We start from the raw sequence: 20,769 nt of genomic DNA on the forward strand, positions 1-20,769 counted from the left end.
GTCAGTGCCATCTCTTTGGGTCGGAAACGAATGAAGGCCGTATGACGAATCCCCGCCCGCCGCCGCCGCCACCGCTGCCGCCGCCGCCGCCGCCGCCAGCCGCCCTCCGTCCGCCGGTATACGGCACCCGTCAGTCCACTGCCGCCCTCCGCGTCGCGCGCACGTGCTGTGCTGGAGAGTGAGCCGCTCGGCGAGAGGAGACGGAGTTGAGCTGAGCGGGACTGAGCTGAGTTGAAGCTGAAGCGAAGCATCTCTCCCTGCTCCAATATGGTGCTGAGGCGTCAGAAGAATAGACTGAGAATCCAGGTGAGGGCTGTGTTCAGAACGGTTTTATCGCTGAAGATCGTGGGGCGGAGATATTTGAAAATTCATACGGAACTTTTTGTTACTATCTGCAATAATTAGTATGTATTGACTGAATTAATTAGATTAAATGACTAACTGAATTAAAAAAAAATCTCAATTATTGGCGTGATCATTGCCGGCGCGAAAACCCGTTGAAGTCCGCTTGCATGGCATGTCTACGTTCCTAACCACAGCATTTACATCGGTTTCGAAGACAAACATCAGCTTATTTTGTTGCATGGTGATCCATTTACTATAATAAATAGGTCGCCCATCTATTCTTGTTTGCGACATACGGCAGATGTAAGCCCAAGTTTTTAATTTATTTCACAGTTTTGTTCTATTATGCAAAAACGGTACATCCTGTATTCTTAAGAGTATACTGCAATGCGCTGAGTTCAGTCTTTCTGGTTCGGCTGACGGGCTTTCAGGGTTGTTCGGTAGGCCTTCGTCCTTCACTCTGTAAAAAGGCGCCTCTTCCTGAGAACAGGTTTCCGTTCTACACGGCCCATACATGGTCCGTCAGGAAAGGGCCGTCGTGACACTACAACACAGCGCCACAATGCACGGATCGGCCGTGCCATCACGGGAGGCCTCGGATGTTATCGCCTGCAGTGGTGGGGTGGCGGGCTGAATGGTGACACGCGGCGGCGACCCCGGCGGACCGGATGTGGTGACCCGGTGTCACAGTCAGTCCCGTGCGGCACCTCTCTCCCCGGCGCTCAACGGGACGGCCCACACTGCAGCGCAGCATTGTCTCACTCTCTGGCGGTGTCTGTAGCCTATGCATTGTCTCGCACCCTGCCGCTGTCTGCCGCCGCACTGTCTCGTCACCTTGCCCCGCGCTGACGCCGCCGTCATCCGGCGCTGACCTTCTACGGGATGATGACGAGGAGACGGATGACGGGCTTCCGGAAGGCGTGCTCAGTTCCGGTGCTCAGAGCGTACCTGTGGGGGATGGCGTCATCGATGCCAGGCGGCGTCATCAGCCCCTGGGCGGCGCGGGATGGCGTCATCACTCGTAGGGATTAGGGCAGATGTGACATGTCGGGCTCGCTAATGACCTTCGCGGGATATGTCCGGTAACGCAGGCTATGCGTCACAAAGAAACCACAACAGCAGGGAGGGACATAATCCCCGGGATTATGTTGTGGTTGGTCGTTTTTGACCACGTGATTGTTGTACTGGGATAATTAATGCTTCATACTTCTTTGTTGAATATGAGTGGTATTGAATTGTGTGAAATGACATCATCATATCAAACCATTTCGTCATCAGCCATTGGCAATTGTCGGCTTAAGATTCTAATTAGTTACCACCATATTGATATTTAATACGGTTGAAGTTAATTGCTCCGTTATCACACATAGAACACCGGTCAAAAATAGTCCCACACCCTCGCCTTACATAACGCACTTCCGTCGTATATCGGTTTCCGCCGATCGATATCGAGCTGGGCCCACCGCGTGTGCCCCTCCCCTTTAATATCCGCCGCTCGTCCCCCACACCCACACCCGAATTAGACATCCGAGCACGTCCGGGTGTGCCAGACCCGCGGCCACGGCCGCGTCTCATTCATCCCCTGACCGGTCGGCCGTCATCCATCCTAGGAGGGCACGGCCGGCGGCCAAGGCTGTACAAACCGCTCGGTTCCGACGGCGCCCGGTCGCGTCCGTCCGCTGCTGGCTGGCCGCCGAAATTCGGCCGTGTTTGGTCGCTCGGCGCGGCCCGGCGGTCTGCTCTGGTGCGGTCGGTGGTCTGGTGAGCGCTGGTCGCCGGCCAGAACCCTGTGGCGGAGGCAGGACGTGGTGAGATCACCACATGCGCCGTCACAGACCCGTCTCCGAGCGGGCGGGACACTGGGCTGGGTTGTGCCGGGCGCAGCAGGGTTGGGCTCTACAAGCACTCCGCCGGGTGAACATGAGCTGGGCTCGGCCGAATTCGGGTGGGATGGGCCGGCCTGGAAGGCTTGTTGTCGGGTCGGGCTGGCCCAGGGAGGGGCAGCACGGATGTCGCCCGGTCAGGACCGGGCCGGGTTGGGGTGAGCCAGGGTGGGTTTGGGCCGGTTTGGGCATCTTTCGGACGTGGTGTGTCAGCGCTGCCAGACTCTCAGTTCGCGACAGACGCGCCCTTTCCGCTTTCGGAGCGGTTTGACACACGGGATCCGGCATACCTCCGGAGCGACTCTCTGAAGTCCGCCGCCGCCGCCCCGCCGTCGCCGCCGCTCGTCAGCCGTCTACTGGCCGCCCGCCAGCCCCTCGTGTCGGTGCACCGACCCTGACCGGGTCGCCGTGCGAGGGAGGCTGCACATCGCCCTCGCTCCCTCCCTGGCAAGCGCGCCTTATTACTCAGCCCGGGGCTACTTTAAGCTCTCCTGCAGCCGCAGAACGGACAGACACGCAACCTGCTGGAAGGGAACCGCCGCCAGATTTCTGGCGTGCGGATGGTTGCGGTATTTACACTGCACAATCATTCTGAAGTGAACTCTTTGGTCTGCATAACTCAAGCATAATGGAAGCAATCATTATTGCGTATCACTTACTTGAATCGTCGTCATTCGGAAGCGTCTTCCTTGCCATGGGTAACTTCGATTCTTGCCTCCTTTCAGTGACGTAATGTTACGCCAAATGTCGCATAACGTTGCCAACACAAGCCACCACCCATTTGTTTTGATTTCCTCAATTTGCCCGATGTCCATGGTCATTTTGCTAGACCATCTGTCACTGTGACATTTACTTGCAATTTCGTCCAGGTACGTTTCCCCATTGCCGCCGACGGCTTTCTGCGGCCAATCGCAGAAATGATGCACGTCACACTCACTCCTGGAAGCCCATAACAGAGTGCGCAAAAACCCTCCCACACACTGACAGGAAAGGCTCGTCACCGCCGGACCTTATTGGAAGAAGCACTGACGAGCTGACTGACGCGCCGTGAGCGCTCACCTCCGGACATGCTTGCATGATGGCGTCTCCGCAAATGGTATGCGCCATGAGATTTTCAGAGAACACCAGAGACCGGTCGAGTGATTTACGCCGACTGATTACGCCGGTATTAGCTGCTGGCTACGTGGTTTCAGTGGACACTGGACAGTATGATTGTCAGTGACTCGTCTGGAGGCAGAAGCTCATTGACATTCGGCTCGGGAATATACGTTGTGAGCTGAACATGATCCGCGTCTTGAGAGGTTTGATTGTGCATGAGCCAGGCATGGATTTGATGCCTTATCATGTCAGGGATGTGGATGAATCATTGGCTACTTGTCATGGATGACGCTGCGGCACACAACATATAAAACTGTCGAGATCCGTAGGCTGGGTGATGGGAAAAGTTTGCGACATCTCCGAAGCTACTGAATGCGCTCATATTCCTCGCCGCTCGTGTTCTGAACTACGACACGTAATCTGCTAGCAGCGCCGACCATATGTGGTTGGGCAGGTGCAATCAGCCCCGGAAATGATCAAGCCGGGCTCTCACGCCTTGACCTCAGGTCGGCTGCCGTTAGGTGACTTCATACCGGCTCGTATTGCGTGCACTGGCAACCGTTCGGCTGGCCTTGGCGAGCCTGTCGCCACTTTACCGCAGCTTGTGACGAGAAGCACTAATGGACAGATTACACGACTATTTGTTTCTACTGCTTTGTTCAACAGTTCCTGGTCTTCCGTGCAGTAGCACGAAAGCTGCCAGGAAGTTCTAACGGTTGCTGTAAGTGGTCGATGCACAGAAGAGAAAAAATCGCTTTGTTTCGTGTAGCTGATGGCATAAAGTAGCCTTAGCGAATGCCTGAACGGTTTCTAGCCTGTGCTCAGGACAGCACACAATGCCTGCGCGGTAAATAACGACTTCCAACAACGCCATTCGGCGTTTATTTATGGAAGTGAGCGGTACGGGCGATCTTAACCACATGTTTACCTCTTTCGATTCAGGTGGTCCATAGCGGCCCACTGCTCGGGCATTTATAGCTCAGTCGGCGGCGTTGGTGTTTGGAAGAGGCGGACACGGAACTTGGACCGTGGGCCGGTGATAAGTTGACACCGAGTCAAGTTCTGACCCACTCGCGAACAACGACTGTTTGCATCTTCCTACGCACCGGACCTGGGCTTTGACCAGCCGCAGTGTCTATGTAATGTAGTGCACTTTTCCGTTGTCAGCTTGCGAGTGTATTTTTACCACGGGCTGAATATTCCGAGAGACGGGCATGTCAACCGGTTTTATTTTCTGCTACACTTTTCTGCCGAGTTGGCAACGGCTGAGATAGTTCCCACAATGTCGAGTCATGGTCACAGCAACAGCCCAGTTCGCTCGTATCCTGACCGGGTCTCCGCTGGCCTCCACTTTTCTGAACTCTGCATACGTAATGACGTTATCTAAACTGTTGAGTCTGTGGAATAAATTGTGATGCTTAAGCCGCTGCCCCATCGGCGCCCACGCGCAGTCCGTTGCTGAAATAGCGCCGCCCCCGAAGTCACCGCGGACGCCGTCGCCGCTGCCTTTTGACGCCCACACCAATAATCCCGGCCTTCGAGCTTCCCCACTAGCGGGCTGAGGCTACAACACAAACACCTTTCTGCTCCTCCCTCAGTCACTTAACTAACACTATCACTCGACGTTGAGCGTCACCGTTCACTGACCGGTATAATCAGAGCGCCTTCGCTACACCTTTCTCCTCATTGACGGGGTCGTGTGTGGGTGTGGGCGAATCTCTGGGGAGCCCCCAGTTCCGTCGTGTTTTCGTCGCGTCGCTCTCTCTCTCTCTCTCTCTCTCTCTCTCTCTCTCTCTCTCTCTCTCTCTCTCTCTCTCTCTCTCTCGGGGACAGAGCGGCGGCACCGGAAGTTGCGACGCGTCGGACCAGCCGGCCCGCTGCCCGCCCACTCTCGGTTCGCCCGCAGAAAATCGACGGACCCGAGCGGCCGCCGGCGCCGCGGAACACTGATTGGAGGCCGAAGGGTGCTGGTAAAGCCCCGGCCGTGCGTCGCCCACGCACTTTCAAAGTCTCAGAGATCCCATTAGTTGGAAATTCAGCTCAATAGTGAAAAGGATGCTTCCGGAATTCACTCTGTCTTTTTTTTAGTGGGAAGATGCCCGAGGAAGGTTTCGAGAATTATAAGAAATCTCGCTCAAAAACATCTATCTTTGAACGGATATGAGTGGGACTTGTTCTGAAGGCTGCCTCACTATCCAGAATCTCCTTGAGGTCGTGCCTAGGCCGTCCACCTCTCCCATATGGGGATATTGCTGACGTATCGGATCAGTTCAAGACTGGTCAGCCGCCTCGCTGGCGCCTACTCTGCATAACATTCATCTGTAGGCTGACTATAAGAGGCAACCGGAATAAAGCCCACACTTGTTCTCCTTTCCTGCGAAGTACCCTTCTCACTAATCCTGGATCATCGCTACAAGCTCATGAGAATCTACCTGCCGTCAGTGTGACGTGACGTGACGCAGTCTGACGTGACGTGACTGGTGTGACGTGAAGGGTGACGTTACTGATGTGACACCGCTGATGTGGCGGTGTTTACTGCGGTTTCGTCTCACGGCCAGTAGATACCGGCACCTACTGTATGACGATTGTGCGGACTGCCGTGCCCCCCCCCCAAACCGGCTCCTGGTCCCCCCCCCCCAGTGTAACGCCACTGGGAGGGGGAGGGGGGCGTAAGCCCGGTCGTCATGAACGCCAAGTTTTCCACCGCAGACCGCGGCTTTTATGGCGCGGGACGACAACGCTTCGGTCCAGGGATTGCATGTAATTATTGGTCGTTTATGTAATGTTATTGCGCAGTTGGGCGTTGTGATGCTATTTTAAGAGCCGGGGCCAAAGAAATGACTAAAAGGCTTGAGTTGAGTCATATAGTAATGTAAGGTTACGTATGACCTTCGTATGTTGAGCATGAACTTCAAGTAGCATGCGTTTCAGTTGACCTATTCATAAAAATAAAATTGTTTCGTAGCCAGCTTACGAACGTCAACAATGCTGGTTGCAGATCGATCGATAAGCAAAAAAGGCGATCCCTGACCCGGGCCGAATTCGCGCGGTTTTGGCATCGGTCTCTTGGTGTTTTTTTTTATCCCTTTACTTTTAAATATTGATGTTTGAGTAATTCTCTTCATTGAATGCTAGAAGTGGCCACAAATAACTCCGCATTGCTGAGCAGTACAGCTCACCAGCCAATGCTCCGTTTGCCATTTACTCTCAGTGAACCCGACATTAGACTGACCTTCCCCGTTTCTCTGTTGCAGATCCACGGACCCCTGGGCTGTCAGGAGGTGCCCCCGGTGGTGGTGCGTCTGAAGCCCGGCGACCAGGGCCGTTACGGCTTCAACGTCAAGGGCGGCGCCGGCTCCAACATCCCCGTCACCGTGTCCAAGGTGGCACCGCGCTCTGCCATCTGCTGCAACGGGCCGCGGCTCAGCGAGGGAGACCAGGTCAGTGCGAGCTCGAGGGCTACAGAGGGCTCTTGTCCTAGCGCATACTGTATGCTGTTTCTATATGTGTACCTGCCTGCTCTGTACTGTTTCTTAACTTATTTCTGTAGCGAATATATGAATATTTACTTAGCGAACAATATCTCGGTACACCTTTGCCCATCCGCTTTGCCTCTGACTCCATGGCAAGCCTCGCCAACATTTAACTCATCCATCTCGAGAAAAAGCGCAGCTCAACTGGTGATTACTCAATTTTCCCGTTATCGTTCAACATTAAAAATAGGTTTACACGTTTACATAAAATACCGCGCAGATATACCTTAACTAAGTTTCGACACCTGTTGGGAAGCTGGATCCAGGTGTGATGATGTTATCGTCATTGTGCGCGGAGCTGAAGGAGACGGCTCGTCTGGACGGATGATAACCAGGATGTGATCTGGGATGCGCCCCGGGAGCGAGGCGTTCCGTATAGCTGAGGAGCGGCCCGGGCCCAGACCTCTGAGGTGCGGCCGGGGAGAGGTCCCGCACCGGCTCGCAGGCGCTGCCCAAAGCAGGTCGCACCTGCGCGCCGGGCAGAGACGCTGAATACTCAACAGGCCCAGATGGTCGACCGGAAACAGTTTACACGAGATAAATCCCCGGAACGAGCTCTGATCGGGTAACCAGTCTGAGGAGGACAGTTCCGGCCAACCGGGGCGGTCTGGTCTGATCACCTAGAGCTGCTTTGGATGAAGAAGATGAAAGGTCGTTGTGACCTTTAGTGGAAAACACAAGATGGTTGACATTGCTAAATTCTTAGAAGTGATACCAGTCGCTTCCTCATCCATTTCTCAAATAAATAAACTTTTTACCTTGATGCTTCTTTATGTCCAATAGCAATCCACTTCCTATATAATGCTGCGTCCACCCCTAAGGTTGTTTACGAGCTACCGGTATGGTACTTTTCCTCGTCTACTGAGAATCCCACCCAGTCTCGGTGATTGTTCCGCTTGTGAACAGTCCTGCCGAACAGCGGCCATTACTATAGGAGGGTGTGTTAGCGGCCAATCGGCCCTGGAATCTCCATCGCCCGGTCGGCGGCTCTCCATTCAAACGGTGTGTTCCGGGGCTGCTTCGGAAAACAACTCGGTCAGTTGTCACGGTCCAGGCAGACATGATAACAGGTGGGGCGATGAAAATCTGCGATATGCGTTTTGGTGCGGATCATACAACACGATCGTCGGCCGCGGCGGCACGTTTCGCATGGCATATTTTGCGTGACGGATGAGCCGGTGATAACTCAAACGTTATCGCTCTAGGATCGTTATCGTAATCGCTATTATCGTCGCCACGTGTGGCCTGCTTCTCATTGCGGTCTCGTCCTCGCATTGCACAGTCGTCCTGTTGTGAAACTAATTCGTGTCAAAAGAAGACGGGCTGGCGGCACCAATGCGCCCATTTAAGTGTTGATGCGACTAGTAACACGGCCGCATCGTTTTCTTTTTAATACATATTTTGTTCCTGTTTAAACACCTTAATCGACATGCCCACGCAACAAATTAGTGGGCATCATTAAAAAATCTATCAAATTCTGTGGTTTCAATTCTTATTAACCGTATGAATGCGCCGATTCAGCGTTATGAAATAAGTCCACACCACGCCTCGCGGCCTCCAGCCACAGGAAGTAGGGTCAAAGGTCAGCCTCGCCCACAGCGAGCCGCACCCCGTGTCGTCACCTGGCCTGACCTGACCTCTGTGACCTTATGACCTCTACGAAACCGAATGTGATCTTCAAACACGCGCTGGTGTGGTCATACGCGACAACACGTGATCATACCATATGTTTTGTTGTCTGAGGACAGAGCTCTGCAGGGCCAACAATCTCGCCGCAGGGTTTATAGACCAACTGTCCGTTTCCATCGCTTCCTGCATGCATCTGGGAACCCCATAACGTGTGTAGTTATCTCTGGTTACTGATGAAATTTCTGTGGTCTGTGAAGTCTGGAACCATGTGCGATAGTATCCTCGACCAGTGCGGCGGAGGGTCGGGCGGCATGCCTATCTCCAGGGAGGCATACCGTGCTGGTATCCATATAAGGCGGCGGTGATGTAGGTTTGCGCTAATTATCATGTACACCGGCCCTGATAAACGCGCCGTGCATGTAGCCTCGCCTCTTCCGCTTATAAGGCCGCCACATCATACGGGCGGTACGGTTCCTGGAAATAGTTGTAAACCTCATGTTTGCCCTTTGCGTGGCCGCAAAGGACAGCGAGCGGGCTCCAGGCCGACCGATGTCCTTGTGTAGTCTGCGGGTTGTACGCCAACGGATCCCATCCGGCATAGACGCCCGCGCACCACTCACTTTTGAAATCAGAAATGTCACACCTGCGCCAGTCGTGGGCTGGGCGGCTGACTGACCGGTGATGGGCGGAACGGGGAGGGGGGACAGCTCTGTCAGACTGCTGGCAGCTGACCCGCCCACTCCCCGGCCCATCCGGCAACACGGACACTTCCGGTCAGGGGACAGCGCTTCCGGTCAGGGGGACACCCCTTCCGGTCGGCACCCACCACAGCTGTGTAGGGTAATGAAGCGGCGGCGGCCCCCTCCCGCGGCCCCGCCTGCACATGCGGGTCGGTCGGTACAGTGTTTCCGCTCAGCTGCGCCAATATGACGTGTCCGGACACTGCAAACGGCCCCGGCGTTCCCCGCAGGCCGCTGCGGCGCCCATATCGACCACAAACGGCGCAGTGATCACTCGTTGCCATGTCGAAGCCACATGGTAACGCGTGATCACTGTTGAAGTCACATGTCCGACCTGTGCGTTATAATGCTCTGGTGAAAAATAGCATGGGAGAAAAGCTAATCCTATAGCCGATGGACGGGCAGAGATCTGCGCGGTGCAGGTGTGTCACTGTAGCGCTGACAGAGACAGGTCCCGGATCACTGTTCGCTCCATTAGACCTGCCGTTTGGTCGGAGATCCCTGGATGTAAGCTCCCAGAAGATAAATAAAGCGCGCATTATGTCGTTTTTATAGCCGCCACTTAGGCAGTCAGTGACCGGTAGCCGAACGCTGTTGCTCACCTTTTATCCCGAACTGGAGCAGTTTTGTTTCGCTCGAGTCCGTTTGTTTCGCGGTATAAGTCCGTTGCTAGGCGGTTACTAGGCAGTCTCGGACTCTGTGTCCTGACCCAATAACCTGGGGCGATTTGAGCCGGTGCCAAAGGCCACCTTCAGGTGACAGTTATTTGTAGGGGTTGACGGAGCGGTGACGGGTGTTCATGCCATTGCCGTGTCGTGGCCGAGCCGGAGACAGCTGCCGACCAGCCTCGACCTGAATCGGTCCACAGAGCCGGTCCTGGGACCTCAGACACGTCGGCGGGGTTACTTGCAGATTTATTTTGGGCGGATGATCCGCGAATGCCAGCTGAGTCACGTAATGTGATAGGGTGACAGTGTGTTTTAGTCATTGGACATGGCTCGCTGAAAATGCCGTTTAGGGGTTAACTTCAAGAGGTCACATTTGACAAACGCAGCCCCGCAAGGGATCTAATTAATTCATTTGCTCCAAGCTTGACGCAAAAGTAATAACACAAAAACGATACCCATGACTTTTGGCGACTGTGTATCCTCTGCCGTTTTAGATCCACATCCAGCCTGAGTAGTCACCTTGTGACTCAAAAAGCCGCAAACCATCCCAAAATATCCCCTAATTACTCGAGAAGTCACCGGAGCATCTCACGGTGGCCTTTGACCAGTTTCCACCAGACGCGTCCTGTCTGTTTGTCTTGGCTCTGTGCCCTACGGCCACTTTTCAGCAGCGAGGCCACCCGTCCCTGTCGAGGCCGACGCCGATCTGCTGCGGCGCGGCGTCACGCGGCACAAGTGTGCGTCCCGAGTGTGTCGTTACACGTCACTCCGTCACGCCCTGTGACTCATCGCCGACCTTCTCTCTTTTGCAGGTGGTGCTCATCAACGGGGTCGATGTCTCCTCCTTCACCCTCCGCGAGGTGGTGCGCTTCATCAAGTCGTGCCGCGAGCGCCAGTCAGAGCTTGAGCTCACCGTCAAGCCCAACCGTGAGTGGGACGCCTCGGCGGCCCCAGCCACCGCTCCAGCTGGCTTTCCTCAGTCGGCGCCCTGTTATTGTATAAACCGCCGCTTCCGGCGCAACTTAGCACAGTTGCCAAAGACATCGATTTTTGCGGCGGCGGAACGCGTCAGGAAATAATCACGTGGGCTATTTCGAGAGCCACCGGCGACACTTGACAAACACAGTGGCGTGGGGTGGAATGTTTCAATGTTTGCGCCGAACGTTTCGCCAGCTACCATTGACGTGCCGGATCTCTGCCAGAATCCCACCAACGCTCGCTGATGAAGTACGTTGTCATGCTGCCTGTCATGTCACATGACATGCCTTTCGTCTCGCCAAGGGGTCACTTGAAAGCGCCTTATGTCTTGCATCACTGTGCTATAAGAGCATTGCATTCCGCGATGAAGCTTATAGCTGTAAAGTAAACCCGACAGCCCCGGCTGACCTCATCCGTATGACCCGGCAGTGAACTGCGAGCTCCATGACGACCTGGAGGAGCCTCTGGTGCGTTTCGTGCCGGACACCACCCCGCTGTCGCTGTCGGGATCGGACAGCACGGCGGCCACGCTCACGCTGACGGCTGATGCCACCCCGCTCGCCCGCTCCATCGCCGAGCTGGCGCACGGTGAGCATCGAACCCACGCCTTCCGGGCATTCCTTTTCTGGCTTGTATGTGCTGATATATGACTCCTGGTCCGTACGACCCACGAGCTCGGAGCTCATCCATAAATAAATCCTGTAATCTGGTTTTTGTAATGTAGGTTGCATTACCTCCGTCAATACAGCTTCACTTTCAACCCTGTTTGATGCTTGCTATTAGGTAGAACCTACCAAATTTTTGTCCTGTTCCGGTATATTTTTACTCATTTCCCATTGAACTGTGCTGTAACATTAGATACCGTTCCGTCAACCCCAATAGGCCAATACCACCAGCCTCTATGCGTTTTCTGTCCGACGACCGAACCGCACGCCGCACGGTCTATGTAGGTATACCACGCTTCCGCCGATTCTTTTTGTGACAACTTTGTCTCGCGTCTCGTGTCGCAGAGGTCGGATGCGATCGGCAATTGTTCTCTCGCTGCCATTGATAAATATAGGGGAGAGTGGGGTAATTTGGCCGGTGGTGTAAATTGGCCGCCCCCACCTGTACGAAAGCTGATAAAAGTGAATGAAATAACTTTAGTCTCTATTCATTTGTCATCGGCAGAACTAACTCGAGAACAAATGTCAAAACTTTCCCCCTCTTAGTTTTATTCAAAATTAATAAAACGTGAATTTCGTTAGAAAATGGTAACTTTTACTTCCGTTTAAAAATTTGTATAACATGTAGTAGTTGGGCTGTAAACGAATTCCAACATTATAGCCCCATTCTTGAGGGTGTTCAGCGGTTCCAAGAGCAATTTCATCTAGTTCTGTACAGCCATGACGACTTTATAGACAAAAATTTTCAGAATGGCAATGTGGGGTTATTTGGCCGGGACTAGCGGGGCAACTTGGCCGGTGCGCTCAGAGTCACTATGCTGGGACGGCCGAGTTGTCATGGTCAATTATACCATAAAGGACATAATTCATGACCAACTTTGACTACCTTGATGCCATATTTCCTATTGGACAGCTGTAAGGGCATGTGACGTCATCAACGGTTACCTAACGCTTTTTTGCTAATAAATGCTTACAGAAAAAAGATACAACCGCGCAAATGGTCTCATTGTGTTCAGCTCGTCAAGGCGCATCGAATGATATGCATGATGACCTTGAACTCACGTAACCTTGAGGTCAAGCGACCTGAGGTAACGTGACCTGAAGCCAATCTTTGACCTTGACCTCTCGAGTTCAACACATACATGTTTCGATGCGGAATGACGAGAGAATTACGATGGTACTTTCAGTTTTGGCCTAGCTTGATTACTTCAAAAGCTATTCATAAAAAAACTGTCATCGCATCTAGAGCCGCTATTTTGACTATTTTCGACCCCTGTGACGGCTGAGTCAACCTCCAAAATGCTTCAAATGCGTCGTAGGACACGCGTCATTGCTGAATGTGAAGCTGACTCGCCGATAACAAAAATCATGGCCTCAAACTAACACCGGCCAAATTGCCCCACACCCCCGGCCAAATAACCCTGCTAGTGGGGCAATTTGGCCGCTTTGCAGACCTTTGTAATACGTCACAATTTCAATATAAGTAGTTACCCTATCATTTCAAGTTTACTGTCCAGGAAAGTAAAATGTATGCCACACCTGTCAGCGTTAAGAAAATGCAGAAATGTGTTGTCGATTTTTAGTTACATCGTTTTCTAAAAAAAAGCGGCCAAATTACCCCACTCTCCCCTACCTCCTCTAGTGGCTCGTGAGCCGAAAATAGATTTCTGTGTCATTCAGCGCCCGCTGGGATGCCGGATACGAGGCGACAAGCTGCCTCCTTATTACTTGCTATATTTGTGACCGATGGGATATTCTTGCCATTTCTTGTCAAAGAACTGGTGGGTCTCTCGTCTTTTTCAGCCGTCGCCGTATTTCTGGAGTGATATTGTCTCTCTGATCATAGTTATCGTACATCTTTCTCTTCCTTTGTTGTCCTGATATAGATAATTTCAATACGTTGCATGTCTGCCATGTTTATTACCGAATAATTGCCGTTTTTCTCGGTAATGCCGACTATAACACTGTGCCGCTCGTCTGTTTCAGCGCTGTCCCGAGGTATGGCTCAGCTGGAGTTTGACGGCCTGGCCCGACGGGAGCTGAGTCTTACCATGGACGATTGTCGGCTGCCCTCAAACATCGCCAAGAACCGCTACAGGGACATTTCACCATGTGAGTACATACCTCTGGGTGGATGAGGGAGGGGCGGGAACGAATGGGAGAATGAGAAAGAGTGGCGGGAAGGTGCGAAACATAAGCATGATGTCAATACCGGTTTGTTGCATTCATCGAAACAAAGTGAATGATGAAATGCTGCTGAGGACCAGTGTCATTCACTGATTCATGTGGTTACTTCAATTAAAGTATTATTTTGCGGTTAGAATTATCTGGAGCGAACACGTCAACATCAGGTAACTCAGCCGTCATGGCCTTGCCTGTGGTTGGGACATTCACTAGCAGTGCTGCTGTTCTCTGTCCTGCCTGCGAGAACCGTTACATTGCCGTTATGATTCAATCGGGCCAGGATCGAGCGTGCGTCGCGCAGCCCACACCCGGAATGTGCGGCGCCGGAACTGATGAGCGTGCGGCCCGGAATCCCCGTCCGGAATTCGAGCTTGGCATTCCAGTCCAGCTCACTGCCGAGAGATCGCGGTGTAACCGGAGTTTGGGAATTAGCGCACACTAGACCACCGTTCGAGAGAGAAAACGAACTTGCGGTATCGCTAGCCCTAAGAGTGCAAATGATACCTATTTCACTCATGCCGTCAAGGTATGTAAGCGATTGTCGAATGGTCGAGAGCAGAGCGATGCCGTGAATTTTAATGCTGAAGGACGCCAACCGCTCATGAGGAATTCATTTGCATCCAATATTGTGAGTGGAGAATGCCCCGTCGTAAGCATGACTTAACAGTATACAATCGGTTCTGGGAACCACCTGTACGGAGCGAAGGCAGCCCAAAGTAGCTCTTGAAACAGATGTCTAGATTTATCCTTCACGTATTTGCATTTGTTGATTCGTTTCTGGAATTGGATGCCAACACGATTCTTTTGGCTAGCACTGTTGTCAGTGAATGCATGAAATGAGGTCACCCAAGTAATAGTTGAATGCATGATGATCGATATTTAGCTTATACAGTTTATTTTGGACGGTATTCGTACACTACGTTGCAGGTCAAACCCAACAATTGTCATTTTACTTCCAAGCATTTCGCATGCCATGCAAATGCATACAAGCAATCAACTATCTGCTATTGTTCGGAACAATGCTTCAACCCTGTCAACCGGAAGCCAAGCACTTTGCAATGGAAAACAAACCCACTGCCCTGTGAGATTCTAAAACCGGCCGGCTGCTCCATCAGCCGCGACTGTCGTTTGTCACCGTCGCTCCCTCACACACCGCCAATGACGCGTCGTCAGCGGTCGCCATCTCCAGGGGATAGTGGATCATTTCCGGTGTCACCAGCGCCCACCGGGCCCCGGCAGCCAAGTGATTAGTTCCGCCGGAAACGGCACATGTCCGGTCCCCGCGGACCGAGTTAGACGCCGCAGTGAGGTGCGTAGAACGTCCTGCGCACGCTCCTGATGTAACACGGTGGACTTGCGACGTCGTCCGGCGCCGTGCGGCCGGTGTTTTATTACTGAGGCGGTGGGAAGTTATGTGGCTCTGTGGCTGGCGTGGCCGTATGTCGGCTTGTGTGGGCTGTAGATCACTGATTACGTCCTGCTGCAAGATGTATTCTCGGCAGAGGAAAAAGATTCAATTTGCGTTACCTAGCGTTAGGTTGCGAAATCGTACACGGGTTCGCTAATTAAATTCAATGCGACACCGTTTATTTATGCTTACCAGTCCTCAATTCACGTTGAACAGAGTGGTCGGTAAACAAGTATTTTATTTCAAAAAGAGACAAGTGAATGTCAACTTAGCTTGTAAATCGAGGAAAACAATTTTACCCGGCTCACTTTATATTGAGAGTGCTGTGTGTTTTCGCCGTTTTTAGTTACATCAACAACATGGGGAAATAATTCAACTCGGAACTGTGGCCAGACCTCTGTGCAGATGCGCAACACTGGCCTGTCGGACGATTGGTGGGGCGTCAGTGCGCGGCCCTGTTGCTCGTGTCTGGTTATCGTCACCTCCCGGCTCTGGAGAAGTCTGGCACGAGCCACGAGGGCAGATGAGGCCTGGCGGGACCCGACGGGGCCTGCTGGGGTCTGGCGGGGCCTGGGATCCGCCAGGGACTTGGCGGTACCTCTCGCAAGTAGCCGGAACTGGACGAGAGAGACGCGTGGCGTGAGGTCAGTTCCGCCATCCCTGTCTAGTGCCCAGCTGGACTACACGATATAAGTGACGGCCCCTGTCAGCGCCACGTGCCGCACGCCTGAGGCGGAAGCGGCTGGGGAGGGGGGGAGGGGGCATGAATTAGAGCGTAGAAGGGGGTCGTGTCGGGGCGGCGGGGTGACGGACATGTTCATCGGCGCTGCCGCCGCGCAGCAGCTCTGTCGGCTGCCGACAATGCGGAAATGAATGACATCCGGACCGTTTGCTATGCGTGTGTCAGTTGCCCACTTCCGGTCGGCCGGGGGAGCGGAGGGGGAAGTGGGAGTGGATGGGGAAGTGACGTCACGCGTCGATCAGCCACGTCAGCGATTGACGCGCTGTAACTGGAACACGCCCGATCGCCGCTGTCTGTCTGCACTTTTCCGCGATTCTGTCGGCGGCACCGTTGAGTCCTGCAGGAGTGGTGTTTCCGCTGGGCCGCGGCGGACGGTGATTCAGACGGCGCGGTGGATGAAAATAGCAGAGGGCGAGGGCGCGGCCCCACCCGGGCGAACGTCCTGAGGATGTGGTGCACCCTCCCCACTCCCCGCAGCTCCCATGGCGCTTTTGCCTTACCCACGGTTGATACGGATCGACTGATCGCAACTCCAGGTTTTAGACTCGCTTTTTGTGATGGAACGCCACAGGACATTAACCCGTTCGTTTTACATAGACACACGAGAGTGATCGTTGGATTAAGTTGATCAAGTTATATCAAATGGGTATAGACGGGAAGACTGACCACATCCTCTCCCTCTTCTCCACAGACGACTGCAGTCGGGTGGTGCTGACAACTGCCGAGTCGGGAGACTACATCAACGCCAACTGTGTGAACATGGAGATTCCCGGCTCCGGCATCGTCAACCGCTACATCGCCGCCCAAGGTATGTGTCTCTGTTTGTACGGGATTGAGTGACGGAGGTTTGAATTCCTTATAGCGAGTTTGGCTTTGAACAGGAATCGTGAGACATGTGGCGCTAAGGCTGAAAGGGAAATAAAGGCGGGCTAGGAAGGCGCACCGAATATCGTGTGTCGATATATTTACTTTGTTCTTGCGGCATAGCTGTGTCAAAAATGAGGATAGCGTGATCGCACTTTTCTTTGGCGCCCTTTATATATCCCGAAGCGCACCTTATTAGAGCGTATTTAGGCGTTGTAAACAGACTGCCGACGCCCGGCAGAACTTCTCGGAACGACCACGTAACCGGGCAAGTGCTAGTGTGTAATCGTGGGTGTGTTCAAGCTTTGTCAGTCAGTAGCTGTATTAAATCTACGCCCGTCATTGCGCAGTTTTTACGAATGCTCAATCCAGCCCCTGCTTGTTTCTTTACGATCGTCAAAGCGCTTAGCGTCAACCACCGAAAGGTGAACACTCGTATGCCAGATGGTGGCTGCGGCTCGTGAGTCCGGCTCCGGCTCCATTGGAGCCAGTTCCGGTGGGCATAAATCGTCTTCGAGCAATAAAACACACTCAACTTCTGACGAATGGATGGCCGGCGCCATGGCCGGGCCGACAGCGAGCTACACGACTTAGTCCATCGGCGATAGCATTACCGATGCAGATCTTTACGGAGGAACCCGTTTGGACTGCGCAGTGGATCCACCAGTTCACAGGGTCCGCCACGCCGGCCATCGCGGCGTGCACGGAGCGCCGTGCACACGGCCCGTGCACGACGGTGCACGATCTATGCGCGATCCGTGGACAGTGTGCACAGAGACGGGAGCGCGAGGTCGGCTACCGGCGATCATCCGGGGCCGGTTTTGGTCAGACATGATGTAAATGCAGATGAGCTAGCTCTACTTGGAAAGCCAGGCAGCGAGTCGCTTCGCCGAGCGATCGTATAGCGACAGAGAGCCGGCTGTGATATACCGCACTTCCTGCTAGTCATGCTAAAATTTGACGTCACATTATCCATATTTGACGTCATGCTTACGTAGGTGACTTACGGGTCAGCCGGAAGGAAGCGGCAATGTCAGGAGTTGAAAGGTGATCGGCGTACTTCCTGTTGTCAGTGTGTCAGGATATGCAAAATACGAGCCGAAGCGCCCTCTCTGGTGACTCCAGTGCCAGGTCCCGTAGCCTGCGCCATCTGTGTTAGACCCATTTGGGTAGCTTCACAAGGAAAACGGCATATACTCTTGGGTGCTTACTTCACTGCTTTCCTAGCTCATAACGCATCATCGCTCTTTCTGTCTCTCCTCTGACGTTCTACACCTTCTCGTCCACAGGTCCGCTGCACCACACCACGGACGACTTTTGGGCGATGATCTGGGAGCAGAAGTGCCCCCTGGTGGTGATGCTCACCACCCTGGTGGAACAGGGCCGCGTCAAGTGCCACCAGTACTGGCCCGACGAGGGTCAGAGCATGCTGTTCGGCGACTTTGAGGTCACCACCGCATCAGAGGAGGTCACGGAGAACTTCGCCTTCCGAGAGATCACCATCACCTCCCAGGAGGTGTGTGCCATTTGTGTTTTTGAGCTAAGAAGTGTTCGTATTACGGTAAAACTTTAAGTACTATTTAGCGTTTCATGCCAGAATGCTAGCTTATTCTGCCTGTCGTCGTCTATTTCCTACCAAATGTGACTCGACCGGATCTAAAAGGACGTCTTTTTGCCAACAGCTTAATTTCTGACCACTCTATTCATTTTGTCACCTTTAGCTCTCGCTGCTCGCCTCCACCGCTCTCCCCTAACCTCCCACCCTCCCTCTCCCCACAGACGGGCGAGGAGCGTCACATCTCTCACATGCAGTACGTCTCGTGGCCGGACCACGGCGTGCCCGAGCAGCCGGCCGACTTTGTCCAGTTCGTGCAGCGGGTGCGCTCGGCGCGGGCCGGCCTGGTCGAGCCGACCGTGGTCCACTGCTCGGCCGGCATCGGCCGGACGGGCGTGCTCATACTGATGGAGACGGCTATGTGCCTGATCGAGGCTAACCAGCCCGTCTACCCGCTGGAGCTGGTGCGCACCATGCGGCGGCAGCGCGCCATGATGATTCAGACCACTGTGAGTAGCGGGAACGCGAGGGTGGGGCGGCAAGCGGTTGCGTCTTCTGCGTCCGTATATTCTCTTCATTACGGACTGATTTGAAGCAGTTATTCAGTTCTAATAAAACTACCGAAATATTGCAAGGCAATTTCTTTTGCGTGAACCCATTCTTTTATTTCTACCATTGGCATCCATTGACGTGTTGGTTGGGTAAAATCGTAACCGATAAGTACGATATCTGACCATGTTCTCCCCGTGTCTGTTTCAGAGTCAGTTTGAGTTTGTGTGCGAGGCCGTGGTACAGGTGCACCGAGAAGGCACGGTGCGGCCCCTGGAGGAGCTCAGCAGTCGGGACTGAACCGGTCGCACGGGGGCAACGGGCCGCTAGTCAACCCCGCGAGTACAACCGCGTCGTCAGCTCGGCAGTGCTGCCACCTGAGGGACAGAATGTCAAACTGCTACCTTTGGACGGCGCCACCAGGCGGCGAGCTTGTGATTGAGCTCCGCAGCGCCTAGACTTGCGGTTTTTGGGGTCGGTGAAAGGAGGGGCTCAACGTGGTTATTGTGGGACATACTGAGTGGACATGGTTTCTGTACGTGTTTGCTGTGACTTGTCCGGACTTAGCGTATGCGCGCGATTTGATGACGCCGCGCCTTGTGGTCGTGACGTGCGGGCCGTTTGTTGCTGGAGGCCGCTGCCGACCGTGTTGTGCTCGTGATAGGGCTCGGTGTCGGCTCGATATTCCCGCCGCGCGTTCAGTGTTCATCGTGTCTACCAGCACCGATCCGACCCGGGCAGGGTTGATCTCGGAGTAGGTCACAGCGCGCTGAATGTTTTCGCACCAGACGTGTGTTCCTTAGAACGGTGACCTTTCAAAATCGTCACCGTGGAATCATGTCACAAACTGATGGACAGAGCGTCCCCAAAAGTAGCCGCTGATAGCGATTCAGCGCTTACCCGGCGTGTTGATGTGTGCATCGAAGTGGAACTGCACCACACTGCGTGACACTGTGACAAACGTGTCCGTTTTAGCAGCTGGGCTGTCACGTTATCACACAGCGGCGAGATGGCTATTCGGATTACCTGTATTTATTTTAATGTGCGAGCATGATCTGTATGTGCTGACGAAATAACCCATGTGTATATTTATGATACAATACAGTAACGACGTGTTTCCAGTTGATGAGCTTTTTCGCTTGGATGGCCCTGCACTGATGAGAACCGGTCGGATGATATTGATTGGATGATTTTTTTTTGTTTGGTCCTTTCGGTCTGACGATACCATTTCAGGGCCGGAAGGATGATAGGAATTAGGGAGAGACATTGCTCTGGGCAAGCACCCCGGTGAGTCGCCGGGGCTGAGCCTGTCCAGAGGACACTGGCCGACCCGCTTCCCAAACACTCACCGCACCCGGCTACGGGCGCGCTCTCACGGGCATTCCTGCAGTGGATAAAGTTGCTGTCCAGCCCTGATCAGGGGGTTGAATGAAGCGTAGAGGAAGAGGATTAATTGAATGTCCTTAGGGTGGAAACGACGGAACGGTCATCATTCGACGAAGTGTAGTTTTTGTTGCAGCTATTCTGATCACCTGGTGATGCATTATATTGACGTCCACCAATGCTTTTATATAAATCTATAAATGAAAATAGCAGATTCAAATTACTCACACATAGCCTAGGCCCTAGGAACTATCTCTATGAGCCTGCAACTGCAACGCTATATTATATAGCCTTGAGCCATGCGGAACAGCATACATTCAGGCGTACTACTACTAGCGACATCTAGGGACTGCATTGTCGTCAATGGTGTGGTGACGGCTGACGCTGTAAAAAGCCTTAGCTGACTCTGAAGCCAGTGTTTTAAAAAATGGGGAATATTATGCCACAGTGCATAAAATGCATGATTACAAGAGAGATATCCAGTAGTCGTGAAATGTAAAAAAAAAATATTGCAGCATTTGCGCCCCAGCAAAGCCCATCATGGG

The 20,769-nt window shown here is 53.4% G+C and overlaps 1 protein-coding gene across 3 annotated transcripts in view; it reads left to right on the forward strand.

Annotated features, from left to right (window-relative positions):
* LOC122373239 (tyrosine-protein phosphatase 1-like) overlaps nt 1-19,965 on the forward strand; it is a 63,282-nt gene extending 43,317 nt beyond the window's left edge. For 2 of the 3 annotated variants that reach the window (XM_043351103.1, XM_043351110.1), the window contains 8 exons: nt 6,581-6,766; nt 10,709-10,823; nt 11,304-11,462; nt 13,526-13,651; nt 16,565-16,681; nt 18,027-18,253; nt 18,517-18,801; nt 19,052-19,965. In XM_043351103.1, coding sequence (XP_043207038.1) covers nt 6,581-6,766; nt 10,709-10,823; nt 11,304-11,462; nt 13,526-13,651; nt 16,565-16,681; nt 18,027-18,253; nt 18,517-18,801; nt 19,052-19,141 — 1,305 coding nt within the window. In that variant the 3' untranslated portion in view covers nt 19,142-19,965. Of the gene's footprint in view, nt 1-108; nt 307-6,580; nt 6,767-10,708; nt 10,824-11,303; nt 11,463-13,525; nt 13,652-16,564; nt 16,682-18,026; nt 18,254-18,516; nt 18,802-19,051 lie in introns of those variants that run through there. The other variant, XM_043351121.1, reaches the window with a different exon arrangement.
* The last annotated feature ends 804 nt before the right edge of the window (nt 19,966-20,769 follow it).

This window comes from Amphibalanus amphitrite, unplaced genomic scaffold (assembly GCF_019059575.1).
Source record: "Amphibalanus amphitrite isolate SeventyFive unplaced genomic scaffold, NRLGWU_Aamphi_draft 000038F_arrow, whole genome shotgun sequence".
Taxonomy (NCBI): domain Eukaryota; kingdom Metazoa; phylum Arthropoda; class Thecostraca; order Balanomorpha; family Balanidae; genus Amphibalanus; species Amphibalanus amphitrite.